The sequence below is a fragment of the Gossypium arboreum genome, chromosome 2, assembly GCF_025698485.1.
Source record: "Gossypium arboreum isolate Shixiya-1 chromosome 2, ASM2569848v2, whole genome shotgun sequence".
NCBI classification, from domain to species: domain Eukaryota; kingdom Viridiplantae; phylum Streptophyta; class Magnoliopsida; order Malvales; family Malvaceae; genus Gossypium; species Gossypium arboreum.
In genome coordinates, this window is record NC_069071.1 from 106859262 (window position 1) to 106879054 (window position 19793).

Here is a 19793-nt window from a genome sequence, read left to right on the forward strand (position 1 = left end):
GACTTTCATAATTCTAGCTTTTTAGCGCGTCCTATAAGAATGGCGTGATTCCAGACTTGTAGTGTTGCAACTGCGAATTATACAGTTTTAGCCTCAGTGAATGATTATGGTGATATGTACATACAATGAATGAATGACTGAATGTCAAATGAATGTTAGTCATGAATGAATGTGCAAAAATTTGGTATTGATTTCAAGATGGTCCCTACTTAGTCATTTCATTAATCAAAAGAGTCTATTACAAAACATTTCGCTATCTATGATTCAACAGTTACACAAATTTTCTAGCCACATTGCCTTGTTTCTTCGCTCGTTCTAAGAATTCTAATATGCTTGATCTTTGACTCGGAGGGAATTTGCAACTGAGAGCTTCGACTTCATCTGATAACTGCACAACTTGCATAGCCGCCTTACGAATTTCATTGATCAAAAAGCCAAGTTGCATTTCTTTTTTTTGGAGAGCTCTTTCGTAAGTGTGAATGTCTCTGTCGTACTGATCATTCTTTTCTTCTAGAGCTTTTAGAAGAGTATCTAACTGTTGCTGACAAGATTGCAGCATATTTTCTAGATCTCGTATTTTCCTTCTTAGCTCTTGACGTTCGGACTGGCTAGTCACAAATTCTGCAGTCACAGTTTCATACTCAACATTCTTCTTTCTTAACTCTATCATAGCACGCGCAGCTTTTTCCTCTTCTTTCTTTGCTTTCCCTTTCCAAAATTCCATCCCACATTTGATGTTGCTAATTTCTTCCTTCCATTCTACTAACGACTTGCCCAAACCACTATTTTTTATAGTGTTTCTTAGTTTCTTATTTTCCAAATGAAGGTCCCTTAAGTCGTTTCTCACGATCTCAACTTCTTTTTGAACTTTCATGGTTTTGAATTTTTTAATTTGGACCCCGATCTTCAGTTGGTAATTTTCCTCTTGAAGAGAACTAATACCTGTAACAACTTGGCCTTTTCACATTCGAATTCATGTCTTGCTACTTCCAGCTCGGATGGCATTTCTTCTGAGAAAGGATTCTGGAAAGTGTAACTCGTCGGTAAGATTTGTTGACTATTTGCTCGTCATTTTCTCCATAAGTCATAATCCTGAGTGGTAGTATCAGCATAAAGGGCTAACTCCATTAGGTGAATTTCCTTCCAAGACTTTGCAGTATCTCGGACTCTTTTCATGTAGCCTTCACCTGTAAAGGCGAACTCTGATTGTGCCAATCCTCCAGTAGCAGGTATGAACTGTCGTGAAGCAAACTGCCTTTGAACTATTAACGGAGCGTATCCAATTCCTCCCTATAATCCTAGTAAAGGCATCCAATCTTAGCTTCCATATTTGTATAATAGAACTGAAGGATGGATCCATGGTGCTCTCCAGGTTATATCTTCGGTACGAAGGTTCTGAAAAACTAAAACCTAATGTTGTTCAGTGACATCCTTTGGCCAATCTTTCTCAAGGTAAGCTTTCAATGGGGTGAATATTTTTGAAAACATGTGGAAAGATGTGCGCTCCACTTTCTAGAAATGGCTTAGAATCCAGACATTAAGTAACTGCGCGCATCCTATAAAACGTCCTTCGCCTTTCCTCCTACAACAACTTAGAGATCTAAAAGTCTCGGCCAAGATAGCCGGGACGAGGTTGATCCCTTGCTTCAATCTTTCGAAGAAATCTACTACCTCAACTTTTATATGCCCGAGAACTTTTGGGAAGACAATTAATTCGTAAATGGCCAAAGCAAACAGATCGACTCTCTTTGCAATATCTGGATGGTTTTGAACTAAGTCTCGCAGAGAAAACCACGGAACACAACTGACTTCATTCTTTTTCTTTATTTGTTTTTCAGCTCACATATCAGTCATTCCCGTCAACCTCAATAACTTTTTCTTGAAGGTCATTGGTTTGGGCTCTTTCACATATATCTGGCTGAATTGTACATTGTCAATGCGAAGCAAGGCAACATACTCTTCTATGGTCGGAGTCATATATTCCTGATTAAAAGTGAAACATTGGTAAGCTGGATCCCAGAATCGAACCATGGCTAGAATCAGTTGTTCGTCTACGTTGACGGCGATCAAATAAGCTATATCCCCGTACTTTTCAGTGAAGATACCCCTAGTGTCTGAATCCCACTATTTCCAAATCCGAGTCAAATCCTCGAGATTATTCTGACGAACATTTGTAGCTATTTGCTCGAGAAGATTGGAGATACATCTTTCCGCTAAATTGTCCCCTTTCGCCTTTTGAGTTTTCAAAGACCAGTCTCGAATCACTGCATTTTTCTCAGTCATTTGTGTAATTAACTCCTCCATCAGAAACCCGTTTTTGGCAACCAATCTCTAATCAACACCTCCCTAATCAAGATGCCTATAATGCATGATGAAAAATAAAAACAACGACAAACAACCTTGGTTAGTAATCACAACAAATAAGAACTGAGGAAAACTATAGAAACTTCAACAAATTAAGCTACCTGGTTCAATTTCTTTGCATAAACAGTGTAAATGAAAGGCAAGAGGCATTTCTCCCGTGTACTTATTTTGGTGACTATTAACGGACAGAGGTTCGGCATGGCTCTAATTAGATGGCTTATATGGTTTACTATATGCGGTTTCGGTTCTAGACAGGTACTCGAATTATTCATACTATCTTCTACTAAGATTAGTACGAAGCCTCGGTCGTAGCCCATCACAGGCTCACGAGTTCAATTCGAGGGATTACATTTACTTATGCCTATGCGGAGGGACAACTTAACTCACGAAAGCATAAGTCATATGTAACCCGGAAGTATTCACTAGCCTGTGCAGAGGAACGGGTTAACTCACGAAGGCATAGCGTTTACTTCCACTTAAGCGGACGGAGTCCGGGTAGAGAGCTCATGTTATGCAACAATACAAGTGCGCGGTATGTGGGGAGAAACTCACAAACCTTTACGTTTTATTTAAAAACTAACTAAAAGCTAAAACTATAAAAAAACTTAGAGCTGAAAAACAACAAGATAAAACAAGTTAAAAGAATATTTACAACATTGTGCAAATGCATGACTTTTCAAAATTTACGGATCCCGATTAAATATTAATTTGAATAAGGAATTTTGAAAATTTTGACAACACGCGTTTAATTCTAGACTCGACTCTCAAGAAAAGGTCCCCAGTGGAGTCGCCAGCTGTAGCAACGTAAAAATTTCGCTTTGGTCGCTAGTTGAGGTGATTTATTAGAAATTTGAAAACCGACTTTCGATTTTATTAAAAAAGGGAGTCGCCACCGATCTTTTTTCCTAGGTGTGATTGGACACCTAATAAATCCTCTTTTTTAAAAGAAAATTTATTTTTTAAACAAAAAGAAGGCCGAATTTAGGTCTACGTCAAAAGCCAGAGAAAAATTAGGGTTCGGGAGTCGGTTACGCACGAGGAAGGTATTAGCACCCTCGCGATACCCAAAATTGGTATCTCGTTAAACATGTATTGTCTTAATTTTTAAAAATACGAGTTCAATTTAAATTTTAATCGAGATCCTATCAAAACACGAGAATTTTTAAAATTTCGGTTTCTTTTGAAAAGGGCGTTCCGTTTTTAACACGAGCCGATGATATTCACCTAACATAGCGATGAAATCGACGACTTAATGTTAAGTCGGTACGTTACCTTATTTATTGAAATTAAAAACATGAATGAAAATATTTTAAAATAAGAATAAAAAGAAAAAGAAAACTAATATCGATGTTGAAATAAGATGTGATCTAATATGCTAAATTCGGCATAGGCAAATAATAATGAAAAGTTAAGAATATCTGAAGCAAATAATATATAAAACATTAACAATGTATATGTAATAATAATAGTCATAAAACAATAGTAGTGCATATGGTATTAAACATGATAATAATAGTAATAATACAAATATGAAATAGTAGTGAACATATATTTATAAAACGTATAATACTAGATTTTAAAATATATATATACATATACAATATATATTGAAAACAATAATAATATAAAAAAATAACTAATAATAACGATATATAAATATATATGTATATGTATTAAAATATATACGTAATAATAAGAATAAAAAGTATAAACATAGTATTAAAAATATGTACATAATATAGCGTTAAAAATACATACATAATATAGTTATTAAAAATATATACATAAGATAATATGCAAGAAAAAATATATAAATAATATAGTATTAAAGATATATACATAATATATAAAAAATCATATATACATGATATATATATATTAGCAACAATAATGATACAAAAAACAACTATAATACAATACATAAATACGTACATATATATATAAATAATAATGGTATTAGAAATATACAATATATAGTATTCAAATATATACATAAAATAGTATAAAAATATATAACTAAATATATGTACATAACATATATAAAAATATATACATAATATAGTATTAAAATATTTACATAATATATACATATTAGAAATAAAAAACGACTATTAATAATACTACATAAATATATACATATATAATAAAACATATACTAACATTAATAATAATAATAATATTATAATAATAATATTATTATTATTAAAAGTAATTAATTCAATAATAAAGTAATGAAAATAAACAAAAAGGACTAAAATCGAATTAAAAACAGAGTTTGGGGGGGAAATCTGAAATAAAAAAGAAGAGAAAATGACCTATTTCAACGCGCACAAATAGTGAAGGGACTAAAAACGAAATAAACCCCTCCAACCAAACGCGCAGCAGCATTGAGGACCAAATTGGAAAGCGCAACAAATTATAGGGCCAAATTAAAAGCACAATAAATCTAATTGCAAAACCATAAAAAAGCGGAGGGGCTAAAAGTGCAATTAGCCCCTCCGATGAAAAACACGCGGATCTCAGCCTATTGGGTCGGGTCAAATCCGGGTCAAGTAAAACGACATCGTTTAGGGTTTAAAAGGCAGGCCCCAAAACAACGTCGTTTTGGGAGGCTATAAAAGGCCTATTTCTTTGAAAAAAAATGCATTTCTGCATTTGAAAGGAAAAAAAGAGAGAGAGGGAGAGGTGGGTGGGTGGGTGATTTCGGCCACAAGGCCGAACACCGTCCAGTCACCGGACCGCCGTCGGCCGCCTCCGCCGGCCACCGTCCACGGTGGCCAAAACTTCAAAAAGGTATTTTTTTACTTTATTTTTTTTATTTTTTTATGTATATATTTTGATATATTTTAACATATGAATGAGAAGAAATAGATTCGAATAAATAAAATAAAAAAAAAAAAGAAAAAGAAAAGAAAAGAAGAAAAAACTTAACCCGATTTGAACTTCCTTTTTTTCCAATGGCTTTGTTGTTTTATTTGTTTTGTATTGCTTGCTGTTTTTTATTCAAGAAAATGTCTAGCCCCTTACATTGTTTTTGCTTGGCTTTTATATAGCCATTTTTATAATATTTTTCTATTTTTTTCACTGTTCTTGCATCTGATTATGTCTTTTCTTTGTAGGAGCAGTTGGATGGTGGAGTAGGCAGCTGCCAGTGGCATGGGAGATGGGACAGAGGCGGCAGCTAGGGGCTGAGTCGGCAGCAGCTAGGTTTAAGAAGATTAGGGTTTTTCGATTTTGGGCTAGGGTGATTTTGGGTTTCTGTTGGGTTTATTGTTTTGGTTAGTTTAGGTATTGGGTTATGGGTTTAAGTGTAAATAGTTTTGGGTTTTGTTTTAATTGGCTTTCAAATGTAAATGGGTTTTGTAAATTTAAATGGGTCATTCGGGTTTAAGTTGTAAATGGGCAAAATTGAGCTATAACAAGTATTATATATTACTATAAATTTAATTTTTATAGGTTATAAATTACATAATATTTATTAAATAATATAATATAAAACATTACAAATTTAAAGACAAGTCAAGTCGAGTTCGGGCCTTTAATGTTCAAACCCAAGCACAACCCATATTTTAAACAAACCTAATTTATTTGGCCAAACCTGTTTTTTAAATCTAATATTTTTATCCATACCCTTCCAAATTTCAAATGAACTTTCAAACTTAAACAAATAACCCAACTCATAAAGAGATTTAATACTAATTTTACAATTTTTCTTTCTTATTTTTTAATGAAATCACACTAACTATGCATTTCTCTTCTTTTTTCTCTCTCCTCTCGTACCCATTATAGCATTTTTTGTGTAAAAAAAATCAAATATCCAATATTCAATTTTTGAAAGCATTATAAAAACTATAATATCTTTGTAATATAAAAAAAAAAACCATTATCTTATGACTTAGCGTTCAATTAAATGCAATTGATAATTTGAAATTTTAATTAAATATTATTTTAATTAAAAACTTAATTGTATTTTAATTATTTTCGAAAACATTTTTAGCATTTAAACCAAAAATAAACAAAATGAGGACCAACCCTTACCCGACAAAGAAACTGTGGAGTGTGCCTCGCATTTTAGACGAAACAAAGTTGATATCGTGACGAGGAAGAGTCGCCATCTCGACCAGACGACTATAATGTCCCGGCAAGAAGTAACGCCATGTCCTAACAATGCGAAGATGGACGTACCGATGAGCCAATAGTGACGTCACGATGTGGAGTCATGTTCCCCGCTTTACCGGACTTCTTCTCCTTGTTAAACTCTGTTATATTTTCCTAGTATAACTCTAAATTTTTTAGGGATGTTTTAGTAATATTTTTACACAAAATTTAACTTATAAATAGGCCTATTAGCACCCTTAAATAGTTTAGATTAACAACAACAAATCAAGAGAGAGTTTGTGAGAATGTTAGGGAATTTTAGGGAATCTTTGTATTTCGGGTTCAAGGTTTATTTGTTTCTCCATCTTGTACTAACCTTTTCGGTTTTTGTTATTTTAGTGAAGTTTTTTTTGCTCGTGGTTTTTTATCCTCTTCAAAGGGGTTTTTCCATATAAATATTTGTGTCCAATTTTCTCAATTTTCGATCATGTTCATTGCATAATTTGGATTTGACCCATAAACTGGTATCAAATCTTGGTTTAGTTTCTGCATTCAACCCGTTCAAAGATGGCAATAAGGTACGATATCGAGAAGTTCGTTAGGATTACAAATCTCAACTTGTGGCAAGTTCGAATGACGGCAATTCTGGTTCAAAACGATCTGGAAAAAAGTCGTTACAAGAAAAAAGCATGCGAATACGAATCAGACAGAATGGGAGGAACTTGATGAGAAAGCAATGTCAACAATTCAATTGTGCCTCACTAACAATGTATTGCATGAGGTACTTTCGGCGAAGATTGTAGCAACTTTTGGTGGAAATTGGAAGCCTTATATATGACAAAGTCCTTCACAAATCGCTTGGTATTGAAACAACAATTATATACATTCCACATGGCAGAATATTAGTCTATTAGGGCTCACATCAATGAATTTGTAACCCTCATAAATGACCTGAAAAATGTCGTGGGCAACATAGAGAAAAAAGGTCAGGCTACGTTACTACTTTTTTCTTTGCCCCCTTCATACAAAACTTTCAGAGAAACCCTGATTTACGATAGAGAAAAACTCTCGTATAAGGACGTGAAAGGAAATCTTTTGAGTAAGGATAAATTCGATAACGAGTTAGGCTTAAAGAACAAGTCAAATAAGCAAGTATTGGTTTTGGTTACTAGAGGAAGGCAACAATCTAAGGATTCGGGTCAGAGAAGACCAAGGGTAAGATATAAGTCAAGGAACCGCGACAAGGAATGTGGTTATTGCAAAAATAAAAGTCACATCAAAACAAAATGTTATAAACTTCAAAATAAAATTAAGAGGGTCGTCAAAAACGAAGAGAGAAAGAAACAGAAAACTAATGTAGTCGAGGACAATGGTGATGATTTGTTGTTGGTATCATGACCAAAAGTTCTAAGTTCACATCCGAGTAGATCTTGAATTCAGGGTGTTCCTATCATTTGTGTCCTAACAGAGACTAGTTCTCCATATATAGTTCAATTGAAGGTGAATTACACTTATGGGAAATAGCTCACCTTGATAATTGAAATTGATATCATTCAGATTAAGATGCATGATAGGATAGTCAAAACATTGTCAGATGTCAAGCATGTGTCTAATTTAAAGAAAAATCTTGTCTCTATAGGAATTCTAGACTCAAACGGCTGCAAGATCATCATAGAGTCAAACGGCTTAAAGGTATCTCATGGAGCCATTGTTCTGATGAGAGGGCAGAAAGTCGACAGCCTTTACATTCTACAAGGTGCAACGATTTTTGGTTCAGCAGCAATTATGGAAAAAGGGATGAAACTATCGCCACGTCTCGACGAGGACTCTCCCAATGTCACGACAACGTGAGAAAATTTACTTGTTTTGGATTCTGAATCAACCCAGCTGTGGCATATGTGACTCGGTTATATGAGTGAAAAATGTATTATCGTTTTAAGTAAAAGAGTTCTTCTCGCATGCACTAGAGTTGGAAAGTTAGATTTCTGTAAGAATTGTGTTTATTGGAAGCTGACTCGAGTTAGCTTCGATTCGGCAGTGCACAAAACTAAAAAGACCCTCGACTACATTTATTTCGATTTATGGAGTTCGGCTCTAATTGTTTGCAAAGAAGGTAGCAAATATGACTACTCTAGAAAAGTTTGGGTATATTTCCTGAAGCACAAAAACGAATCTTCGGGATCTTTAAGCAATGGAAGACCCTACTTGAAAAATAGACTGAGAAATTCGTAAACAATTCAGAACGAATAAAGGGCTCGAGTTTTGTTCAACCAAATTTAATGATTTCTGTAAACAGGAAGGAATTGAAAGACATCACACAGTTGTTGGTACCCCGCAGCATTATGGTGTTGCCAAACGGATAAACAGAACATTACTTGAAATAGCCCAATGTATGGCAGTTAATCTCTTAAGCTATTTGGTAAACCAATCTCTACATCTAGTTTTGGTTGGAAAGGTTTTCAAAAAGATTTGGTCAAGTAATCCTCCTAGCTACTCTAACGTTAGAATATTCGATTGTCTTGCTTATGCTTGAGTTAGCCAGGAAAGCTTGAACAGAGGATGGTGAAGTGTATTTTTCTAGGTTTTACAATCGAGATAAAAGGTTACAAGTTGTGGTGCCCATGAATGAGTAAAATCATCATCAGTAGAGATGTTACATTTGATGAAACATTGATGATTTTGTCACAAAAGGGGCCACCTGGTCAAACAACACTAAAAGGTCGAGTGTTTCAAGCAAGGTAGAGCCAAAAACAAAAACAGACAGTGACGTCAGGATGTTGCAACGACATGACAAACAAGGGCAACGTCCCAACGAGAAGAATCATCAAAATTATGAAACTGACTTTTTTTCGATGCAGCAGAAGGTTTTCGAGGCTTTCCCATCCAAACCAAAGACCCTTCAAAATTATTAATTAGCCCGGGACAAAAAAAAGGCGACAGATCAAACTACCGCAAAAATACTGTGAAGGAAATCTCGTGGCATGTGCTCTAAGTGTTGCAGAGAGCATCGATTAAGTCTACCCTTCAAATTATTTAAAGGCAATTTGGGCTTCTAATTCTAACAAGTGGTTTATTGCCATGAGAGAAGAGATGGAGTCTCTCAATAAGAATGATACATGGCAACTTACGACTTCAGATTCACCACAAATCAAAGACGAAGAAAGGTACATGCCATCGATTCCCTATTCTAGTACAGTCGAAAGCCTAATGTATGCAATGGTTTGTACTCGTCCCGATATTTCACGTGTTGTTAGTGTAGTAAGTAGATATATGGTCAAACCCGACTAATTATACTAGTAAGCTGTTAAGTTGATCCTAAGATATTTAAGAAGGACTTTCAATACTTGCTTGTAATTCGAAAGATGTTTAGAAGGTCTAGTCGGCTATGTAGATTCAGATTATGTTGGAGACTTGGACAAAAGAATATCTCTCTTACAGGTTATTTGTTCACATTCAAAATTAGCACTATTAGTTGGAAAGCCACTATTCGAGCCATTGTGGCTTTATCGACTACCGAAGCTAAATATATGGCTACCATAGAGGCTGTGAAAGAAGCTATTTGGTTAAGATGTTTATTTGGGGAGCTGGTTGATAGAAACGACAATACTGTTATATATTGTGATACTCAAAGTGCCATACATCTCATGAAAGATCAAATGCATCACAAAAGAACAAAGCATATAGATATTCGATACCACTTTGTTTGAGAGATGATCGTTCAAGGAGATGTTCAAATTCTTAAAATGAGCAGAAAGAACAATCCAACAGACATGATGACGAAGAGTCTTCCAATTTTCAAGTTCAGACATTATTTGGACTTGGTAAGCTTTCGACAGAGATCGAGTTAGGCTCCTGGAGAGGCTCATCAAAAAAGACATTTCGAAAATACGAGTCAATGTGGAGATTTGTAAAGTGTGCCTAATATTTCAGACAAAACATAATGTCATGACAGGAAAGAGTTGTCGTCCTAACAACGCGACTACGACGTCCCAACAAGAAGTAGTGCCACATCTCGACAACATGAATATAGATGTCCTGACGTGACGATAACAACGTCACATTGTGACATCATGTTCCCTGTTTTCCCAATCTAACTCTAATTATTCTAGAAATGTTTTAATAATATTTGTACGTAAAATTTAACCTATAAATAAGCCTCTTAGCAACACTAAATAGTTTAAAATAACAACACTTAAGAGAGTTTGTAAGAATTTTGAGAATTTTTTGTATTTCAAATTCAAGGTTTATTTGTTTTTTCCCTTTTCAATTTGTCATTTTAATAAATAAAAAAATTACCTGTGATTTTTTATCTTTTTCAAAGGGGATTTTCCACGTAAATATTTGTATCCAATTTTCTCAATTTTCATTTATGTTCATTGTATAATTCAAGTTAGACCCAACAAAAACCAACCAACAACACATAAATTAGCTCTCACGATGATGTTGATTGGAAACGAATCAAACTCACGCATACATTGTTGAAACATTGGCTTTAAATTAATCACTAAACCAAAAAAGAAAAAAGGAAATCAAGAATAAGGCACATCCAACACTACATAATCTAAATGAAACTCATTCAAGTCATCAAGGGGAAGTGGGGAACACCATGAAAGGAGCTGATCCATTGCATTGAAAGGCAAATCGATACAGTGATGTTAACAAAATGGTATTTCCTTGTAACTTTGTTCCTCAATCAGAATCACCCCCTTCTATTTGTGAAGACCTTGCAAGACAATTTGGGAACTTGAAAGGAAGGGTCATCAAGGGTTCATCACCACATAAATTTTGGCATGCCAAACCAAATGAATATCCCAATGCAATTGCAACTGGAACAGCAACAGCATTTCCAACCTGTATGTATCTGAATACAGCAAGAACAGACTTGGCATCAAACAAATATGAATGATGATGATTCATCACAATAAGATAAAGTCAGCATACCTCTCCTTAATAGTTCCAAAAAGCTTGTAGCAATCGGGGAATCCCTGTAATCTAGCATTCTCGCGAATTGTAAGTACTCTATTTTGGGAAGGATGAATGACGGTCTGAAAAAAGGTTTGCTTCTTATGTAAGCAATTCAATATGTCTAGATGACACACAAACAGGTAAAAGTAGCATGAAGACCTATGTACTAAAAGTTAGATTGCATTTTATCCCCTCTACTCAAAAAATAGGCAAATTAATCCATGTATATTAGATTAAAGAGCAAATTGATCTTTCTATTAAAAATTTCATCTATTTCTACTATTGAAAATTGATCCCTATTTATCAACATGAAATATATGTGGCACAACATATACACTATTTGGTTATCCAGTCAGCTACGCCAGTTTATAACAATACAAATGCACAAAATATTTAACAGAAAGGACCAATTTACTCTTTAAACTAATATACAAGGGCAAAATCTAACTTTTAGTATAAAGGCCTCCATGATACTTTCACCCACACAAACATCTTTGCAACCCAAGACAAAAAGAGAAGAAAAAGAACCTGGTTGTGAGGTTCAGCTCTTGTTACCACTGTGTTTACAATTTCATCCATCCATAAACGACCAAATGGCCTAAATTCCAGTTCACATTTAAGGTTGTGCAAGGATACAACATTGTTGCAAAAATAAAAAGTCACCTGTAATTATTATTATACAATGCTTACTTGGTTGATCTTCCTTTGACAAACTTCATGGCATAGTCTGGCACCTATACAGATAATGAACTGAGAAAACTTGAACAGAAAAATAATTTAATAATCACTAAGAGAGCTGTAGACAACATAATACCAATGGTTTTCCGGATTTGAGCAACACTCTGTCCATTGTTGTGTCCCACTCTACCCTATTGTTTTCACCAACTACCACACCGGGTAAGTCCCTGAAATTTGCACCCTGGAAAAGTAATATTTTAGCTATTGAGAAAGAGAAATATTTCAATCCAAGAACCATAATCAAGTGAACTGCACATACCTTCTTCTTGGGAATGTGGCAAACACGGTCGTAATCATCAGGATTCAATTGCAAAGGCTGATGATCACATAGCATTCCTAAGGATGGTGCATGTCTAGAATCAACCGTTAAATTTATAACATCTACACAGTGCAAAAACTTAACTGTAAGATATTATAAAGCACATAAACACCAGTTTGACTTCAATGATAATACATTAAATACTTGCATAAGATCTAATTCTATAAAGCATTTAATTGCAAACACTGTTGATCATACAGCATTCCTAAGGATGATGCATGTCAATTACACCTATAACTGCAAAAACTTGGTTGTAAGATATTCCATAGCACATGAACAACAAGCAATGCAAGGAAACATACCTTTCCTCCGCAATCTGATGAACTTTTGGAATTCCGTGCGAGCAGTTGTCCCATAATTCCTCTGATCTCGACTCTCATCATTGTTAACCTAAAAGAATGTTTGAAAAAGAAGAAACTAATTAATACATTCCAAAGTCAAATCAATTACAAATAAAGGGGAGGAAACCATACTTGTGGAAGATCAGAAATTGCATCAGTAAGAGTGAGAGCACTTTCCAACTGACAAGAATCCTTTTTATCATATGTAACATGTATTTCCTAGGTTAAAAATAAATAGATTCAACTTAGAACAAGACAAAAAAGTATCTAGTAATAGTATTTTACTTCTATAGAAACCATAATTATTTAACTTAAGCAGCATATATACCTCAAACTCAATTGGAACGCCTCCTCTAGAAAAAACCTCGTGAGTTGGCAATGGATATTGAGGCAATCTCTGAAGGAGAAAAAAAAAGAAGAAAAGTATTAAACAAGTAACTATCATTTGATGTCATCATATCATACAAATTTAAATATACTTACCTCTGAAGGATGTGAACCCCATAGAAAAACCCTCATTCTGAATTGGGGAACCCCATAAGATCCTGCAGCCATCATCCCCATTCTAGCTTGATAATTCATAGACACTAAACGGCCTACAGCATACCGTCCCAGAAAACCCTTAGCAAACTTTAATATGTCCACAACATTTTCCATTAATACATATCTTGGTTTCAAATGCTCTATAGTATCCATATATACAACTAACTGCTTATTTTTTACATCTTCCAAAGGTGCATTTGAGTTTCTAAAGCGATTAAACCCACTAACACCTTGACATGGGGGCCCTCCACATATAAAATAAACACTTCCCTGCAAAAACAAAGAAAAATGAAATAGACTATCAATGTGGCTAGAAAAGGTTACCTTACATATACAATACTAATTTAATAAATGTATATTACCAAAATAGAATAACTTACAGGCAAAGGCAATATGTTTGACTTGTACCCTTTACTCACAAACTCCTTCAGTCTTTCTTCGCAATTACTGAAATTACAAAAATACATTAAATAAATTCATTGATAAGGTAAGAGAATTTTTATGGATGTAAATGCAATAAAATAGATTACCTCAAGCCCTCAATAGGCTCCCAAGTATCATAACTTTTATCATAACCCTTCCAAAGCACCTATATTTAAGATAAAATGATAAAAATTGTAAAAGATTTTAATCCAAAAAGAAAAACTTACAAACAATTACTAGTTAGTGCATACAATTTTACCAAAATCCACCAGTGAACTGATAAAACAAAGACAAATTATGACAACAAACTATAGCAATTCTTCATTATTTGAAGATATAATGATACCTTAAAATATAATCCTCTCTTCTTCGCTTTATTAGGATCACCAAAACAAATGTCCAACAATCTCTCAACCTCAAATTCTTCAGAGGAATCCTCAGAGCCACTATCATCTTGTCTCTCTTTTTCTTGTTCTTGTTCTTTTTCTTCTTCGCATCCTTGGCCGTCATCATCATCATCATCTTCCTCACCGGTTTCACTAGAAACTGTTTCAGATGGTTTGTTTGGCTCAAGCAAGGAAAATTTTTGGCATAACTTTTCCCACTCCTTCAGCAAACATAAAAAATCCTCGGCTGCCTCATTTCTCACCTAAAAGTCATTACAGGAAATATATAGTCAATGCTAAACAACTGATGATATATTAATAACCATCCAATAAGAAACAGTTTACCTTAGTTTCAGGATGGTTCCATTGCAAACTTTTACAAGCAAATGAATTTATGTCAACAGCCCACTTCTACAAAACCAAAATAGGGAACATCCTCCTAATAAACCAGAAGTGAAAAAAACAATAAATGAATAATGTATTGTGAATGTTATGAAACTTCACTATTAACTCACTGTGACAAGCTTTATGCCAGCCAAGGAGGACCCCATGCAAAGGCCCGTGGACATGGCTCCGCAACCAGAATATAGATCTAGCAAATATTTCTGTGACTTATCAAACCTCTGAACTTCTGAACTAGTATTATTAGAACCACATTCACTGGAAACAACTGAAGATGTACCATTATCCTTTTTAGATGTTTCTGCAATTATCAAGACAATTCTAATAGTTAATAAAACAAGTAATCAAATAATCATAAAATATGCAACAACATCAATGAAAGAAATAAAAGATACTCATTATATAGCTAACTTTTAGTTTTTTTTTTCATAATTGGAAGTGGAAATAATCTCCAAATTCAGTAAAACTATGACATTTTACCGGTGAATATGTTTTTGAATGTTAAGTGTTGTAACGAGTACTTCATATTGTAATATAAACCAGAATCTGGGATTCTGCTCTCCTTAGCAGCTGAGTCATTCTGAGATAAGAAACAAAAAAGTTTAAGCTTATATAAGCAGTATATAGTAAACAATTAGCATAGAAGAAGGGTCAGTCTTACATCTGGTGCAACTTCAGCAATTTCTACTTTGGAGATAATACAGTTCAACGGATTGTCATCATGGATATCAGAGAGAAACACACGTCTCTTATCAATCAAATGGGCATTATCCTTGTTAATAACCTAAAAATTTCCAATTAAATCGAATAACGAGTGCTCTTAAAAAAAGGAAAAAGAGATAAATATAACTGAACCACCAAGCTTCAAAAAATTGTTCTTACGGTATCTTCAGCTCTATAAAACCATTGAGCTTTAAAGAATGGCTCCTGATCAACTGTTTCAAAAAATTCAACAATTCTGGCAATATAATCAAGGTTGCCATCTTCTGCCTGCAAGCAAAAGATCATTCATAATACTCAATTCAATTCAAACGGAAAATGATAGAACGCAGTTAACTTACAAAATCATACCTTAACGTATGCATTATCGCCCAATTTGTAACGACAGCCATCAACTATAGCCTCTACATAATGATTCCTTGCTTGTAGTACCTCATTCTCCTCACTTATAATCGGAGGGTATGAAAAAAAAACCACAAATTAACAGCATGTATAAGCATCAAGGGTACAACTATAATACACTCTTGTAAAAAGATTAACACCTTAAATCAACCAATAGAAGGCAAATTATGCTTCATATATACAACTTACTCCACTCCATTGTTCATTGATTAAGCCGGATATGATTGATGAATTAATTTTGGCTTTAAGAAGCACATTGATTCAGCAACATTTTAAAAGATATGAGATAGTAACTAATAATATTAAACCAATATAATCAAAACCTGAATACCTGCAATTAACTTCATTTGTAGTTATAGAAATTAACAAAAATATCTACAAAATTTGTTGATACAAAGTTTAAGAATGAGGACGGAGATTTGCATGGAGGTGCTGAAAGCCTAATAGAGGTGGGTAGGTATCAAGTTGAGTACTAGAAGATACTAAAGATATTTTGATAAAGAAACAACAGTATGGAAAGTGCCTCAAAGAAAGAGATGGCAGAGACAGTTTATGTATATACTTCTTTGTGGGACTCTCGCAATTTAAGTATCTAGTTTATGAACCTTCAACAATTGCTTTTGCACGTGACCAGAGAATGTATTTTCTTTGATATTTTTGTTCGTTTTACAGTTTGAGCCTAATTCTGTTCAGGCTGGGAGCCCGCCTAACAGTAATAACTCCATTAGTCCAAATGACTGGCAAAATGTTACATGCTTATGCATGCAAAGGTCTCCTGCTTGAAGGGGATAAGTCAACATGGTCCATGATTAGATTTTCGTTTAGTAAGCTAGTTAAACTACAGTATTTGGGGACGATAAAAAAACCCTTCCAAGTGAGGTCTTTTATCAGTGTTAAGCCCAGCAGAACGTTTTAGTCATTACTCAATATAGATTTACCAAATTAGTGTACCATTATTCTTACTTATAATTTGTTTTATCATTTCGGAAAGAAGCTCAGCTTTTACGAGTAAAGGAACTTACTCATTTGAAGCCTCGGTTACAGCTTGCTTCTTAACCTTATTCTGCAAACCACAAATGAAAAACCAAAATATAAAGCAGCCAAAAGGGACAAAGAAAACACAGTATCTTTTTTCCTTTTTCTAATGGTGCTAACCTTTGACTGATATCTATGTGGCCATCGTTGTCGGGCTTCAGCGGGCGCAATGGGTGGACCGACAAGACAAAGGTCGGAATCGGGTACAACTTTTCGGGCTTTTTTGGGTTTAGGAGGATCCAACAAAGTAGTCAGACCCTGGGTTTGGGTTTCGGATTCCGAATCAATAGATTCATCGATCTTCTTTTGATGCTTCCGTTTCGAACCTTTACCCATAGTTTCAGAGAATAAGCCTCTCTCTGTTTGCTTTTTTCTTTTTGCTGCTTGGATAGAGAGAATAAGAAAATAGAGACGTTGGATTGTGCCAACAAAAAGTAGTAGAAAAAATTTTTTTTTTTTTTGAAGTAAAGTTTTGAAATTTGGACAGCGGGCGGTAACTGGGAAATTTTGGTTCCAAAACTGTAAATTACGTTCTGTTTATTTTAGTGGTTATTTATTTTTCTGAAAAATTAATATTTTTAAGTTTTTAAATAATTTGTGTAAAATATTTTTGTTGGTTAATAAATTTTTAAAATATTTCATAAAAGTTATTTTAATAAAATAAACATACATTTGATATTTTTTATTTTTATTGTTTAATTGAATTTATTTTTATCTATAATTATATATTTATATTATTTTTACATATATTAAAAATATTATGTTAAATTCAGGTTCATTACAACTTTATTTTTAATTATATAACTATCAAGTGAGTATTTTTATTTAAAAATATAACATCAATAAAATTGACAAAAAAATGTAATGATGTTAACAATTGAACTTAATTTTAAATTTAAAAAGTAAATGGATTAAATTCTTGAAAATAAAAGTACAAATACTAAATTGCAAATCTATGAGATGTATATAGACTTATGACATATTTTAACATTTATATTACAAAATATTTATTATTAATATATTTATAATTGTAATAAATATTTATTATTAAATAAAATTGAAATATTAAATAATTTATTAAAATAATAAGTTATATTTATTATATGACTAAATATAAATAATTAAATATGTACGTTTAATAATATTAAAAATATAATATTTTAAATATTTCAAAAATAAAAATAAATTTATTGTCAATATAATAATATTAAGATTGATTTAAGTTAATTTTTATATAAAATAAAATTATCTATAAGGAAGCTCTTTTTCGGAAAATGACTTATGTTTTTCAAAAGGTAAGTCATTTTCCGTTAACCAAGCTATTTTCTGTGAAACAGACACAGGAAAATGTAAAAAATATTTTTTGTAAAACATTTTACATGTAAACAAACGACCCTTAATCCCAATATTCTGGGAGATTTTATTTTCACCAACCAATTATCGTTTGAGGAGTTGTTTTTCTTTTTTCAACTTATCCCTTTTTTATTATTTAATTATAGTCGTATATGATACCATTTGAGAGAATAATGTCAGACATAAATACTATAGACAATTCACGAACTATTTAATTTTAGACATTTAAGGTTTTGAAATATGGTTGAGAATACATTTGTTGTAAAGAAAATTTATTTATCGTATTAACAACATCACATTAACGGAACATAAAAAATAATGTTAGATTGTACTAGCATATTATATATTTTATAACTTCAAGTATATCTGGAATTGAGATTATCCATACTTCAAAGAGACATTGATGATCTTAATTATACAAATTTAAATCCAGATGATGATGAACTCAATCAATGACTAACAAATAATGATAATAAGCATATGTTAAATATTAAAGAGGGAATAAGCCAACAAATATGCACGGAAAGAACTGGATAAAATTGCATATGATTTTTTTGTTATTTTATTAGTAATAATCCTATTATCAATTACTTTTTATAGACCAACGCAGTACATATGATGATTTAATTTTAATTTTTGTAACATTTTTAGAAATTATTTTTGTCATACTAATAAATTTTTGTAGTAATTGATATTTTTAAAATATAAATTATACAACTATGTAATTATAATTTGTACCACCAAAAATTACATAGTAAATTACACTTCCATAAAATTACTACCCTATTAATTGTCAAATATACCTTGCTTTAGTACAATCCAAACATAGGATTAATGGCCCCAAAGTAGGGTAAACTCAAAGGAAAGCGAAGTTGTAAAACCTTTCAAAAATATAATACCCTTATAATATATTTTATTTTCTAAATAATTACTATAATATTTAACTTAATTATCAATTATACCTTTAAATTTATACAATTAAATGAAAAAAATGTTATCTTCATTAATAAATCAATTTGTATTAATTTTTTAATTTGTGCTAAAGCATTAATTTTTTTATCTTTTGAATTTATAGACGTTTATTTTAAATGAAGAAAACACTAACATATAAGGAAAATAAAAATATTTATTCAATTTTACTTTTTCTTTTAGTTTTATGAATCGATATTTTTTAAATTTATTTAAAATAGCTCATTTAAAAGAATATCCATAAGATACATAAAAAGTAACTTTATTTTTTTAAAATGGTATAATTGAACATTTATAATATAATATATTATTTTTTCTCTGTCCGCTGCTTAATTAGACAAAAGTTATGGTTAATATCTTCAACTTTTGAATGGATGGTGAAATTAAAAACAACTATAGTTGTGAAGTTAGTTATTGCAGTAGTGTGATTGAAATCAGTGATGACATATATGTTTGAGTTTAAATGTAATGATAGTGATGACTGATGAGATGATAATAGAAAATGAAAATTAAAAACATTACTCAAAAGATGTATTATCGAAACCTTTTTTTATTTTTGAAAAACAACAATCGAATTTAAAATGAAAATGGAGTAGCCATCAATCCTTTTTGTTTAAGTGTGATCGGATCACCTTATGAAACATTTTGTTTTATTAAAATATTAATTTTGGCCTACGATATAAAAAACGGGTTCGGGAGTCGAATACGTACGACGAAGGGTTATCACCCTCGTCA

The 19793-nt window shown here is 32.6% G+C and overlaps 1 protein-coding gene across 2 annotated transcripts; it reads right to left on the reverse strand.

The window, feature by feature from the left end:
• Positions 1–10887: 10887 nt before the first annotated feature.
• On the reverse strand, positions 10888–17238 carry LOC108464084 (putative DNA (cytosine-5)-methyltransferase CMT1). 2 transcript variants are annotated; one of them, XM_017764178.2, is made up of 21 exons: positions 16857–17236; positions 16724–16764; positions 15651–15744; positions 15462–15569; positions 15241–15363; positions 15060–15159; positions 14693–14880; positions 14523–14588; positions 14138–14440; positions 13899–13957; positions 13749–13815; positions 13309–13638; positions 13154–13222; positions 12958–13044; positions 12787–12874; positions 12425–12546; positions 12242–12346; positions 12118–12161; positions 11956–12025; positions 11404–11507; positions 10888–11323 (listed from the first exon to the last, which is right to left on the reverse strand). In XM_017764178.2, the coding sequence occupies exons 1-21, from the start codon at positions 17070–17072 to the stop codon at positions 11152–11154; spliced, it is 2556 nt and encodes an 851-aa protein (XP_017619667.1). In that variant the 5' UTR covers positions 17073–17236; the 3' UTR covers positions 10888–11151. The 2 variants fall into 2 exon arrangements, with proteins under 2 accessions (XP_017619667.1, XP_052877393.1); XM_053021433.1 differs by lacking the exon at positions 11956–12025 and having other exon boundaries at positions 16857–17238.
• Positions 17239–19793: the final 2555 nt, after the last annotated feature.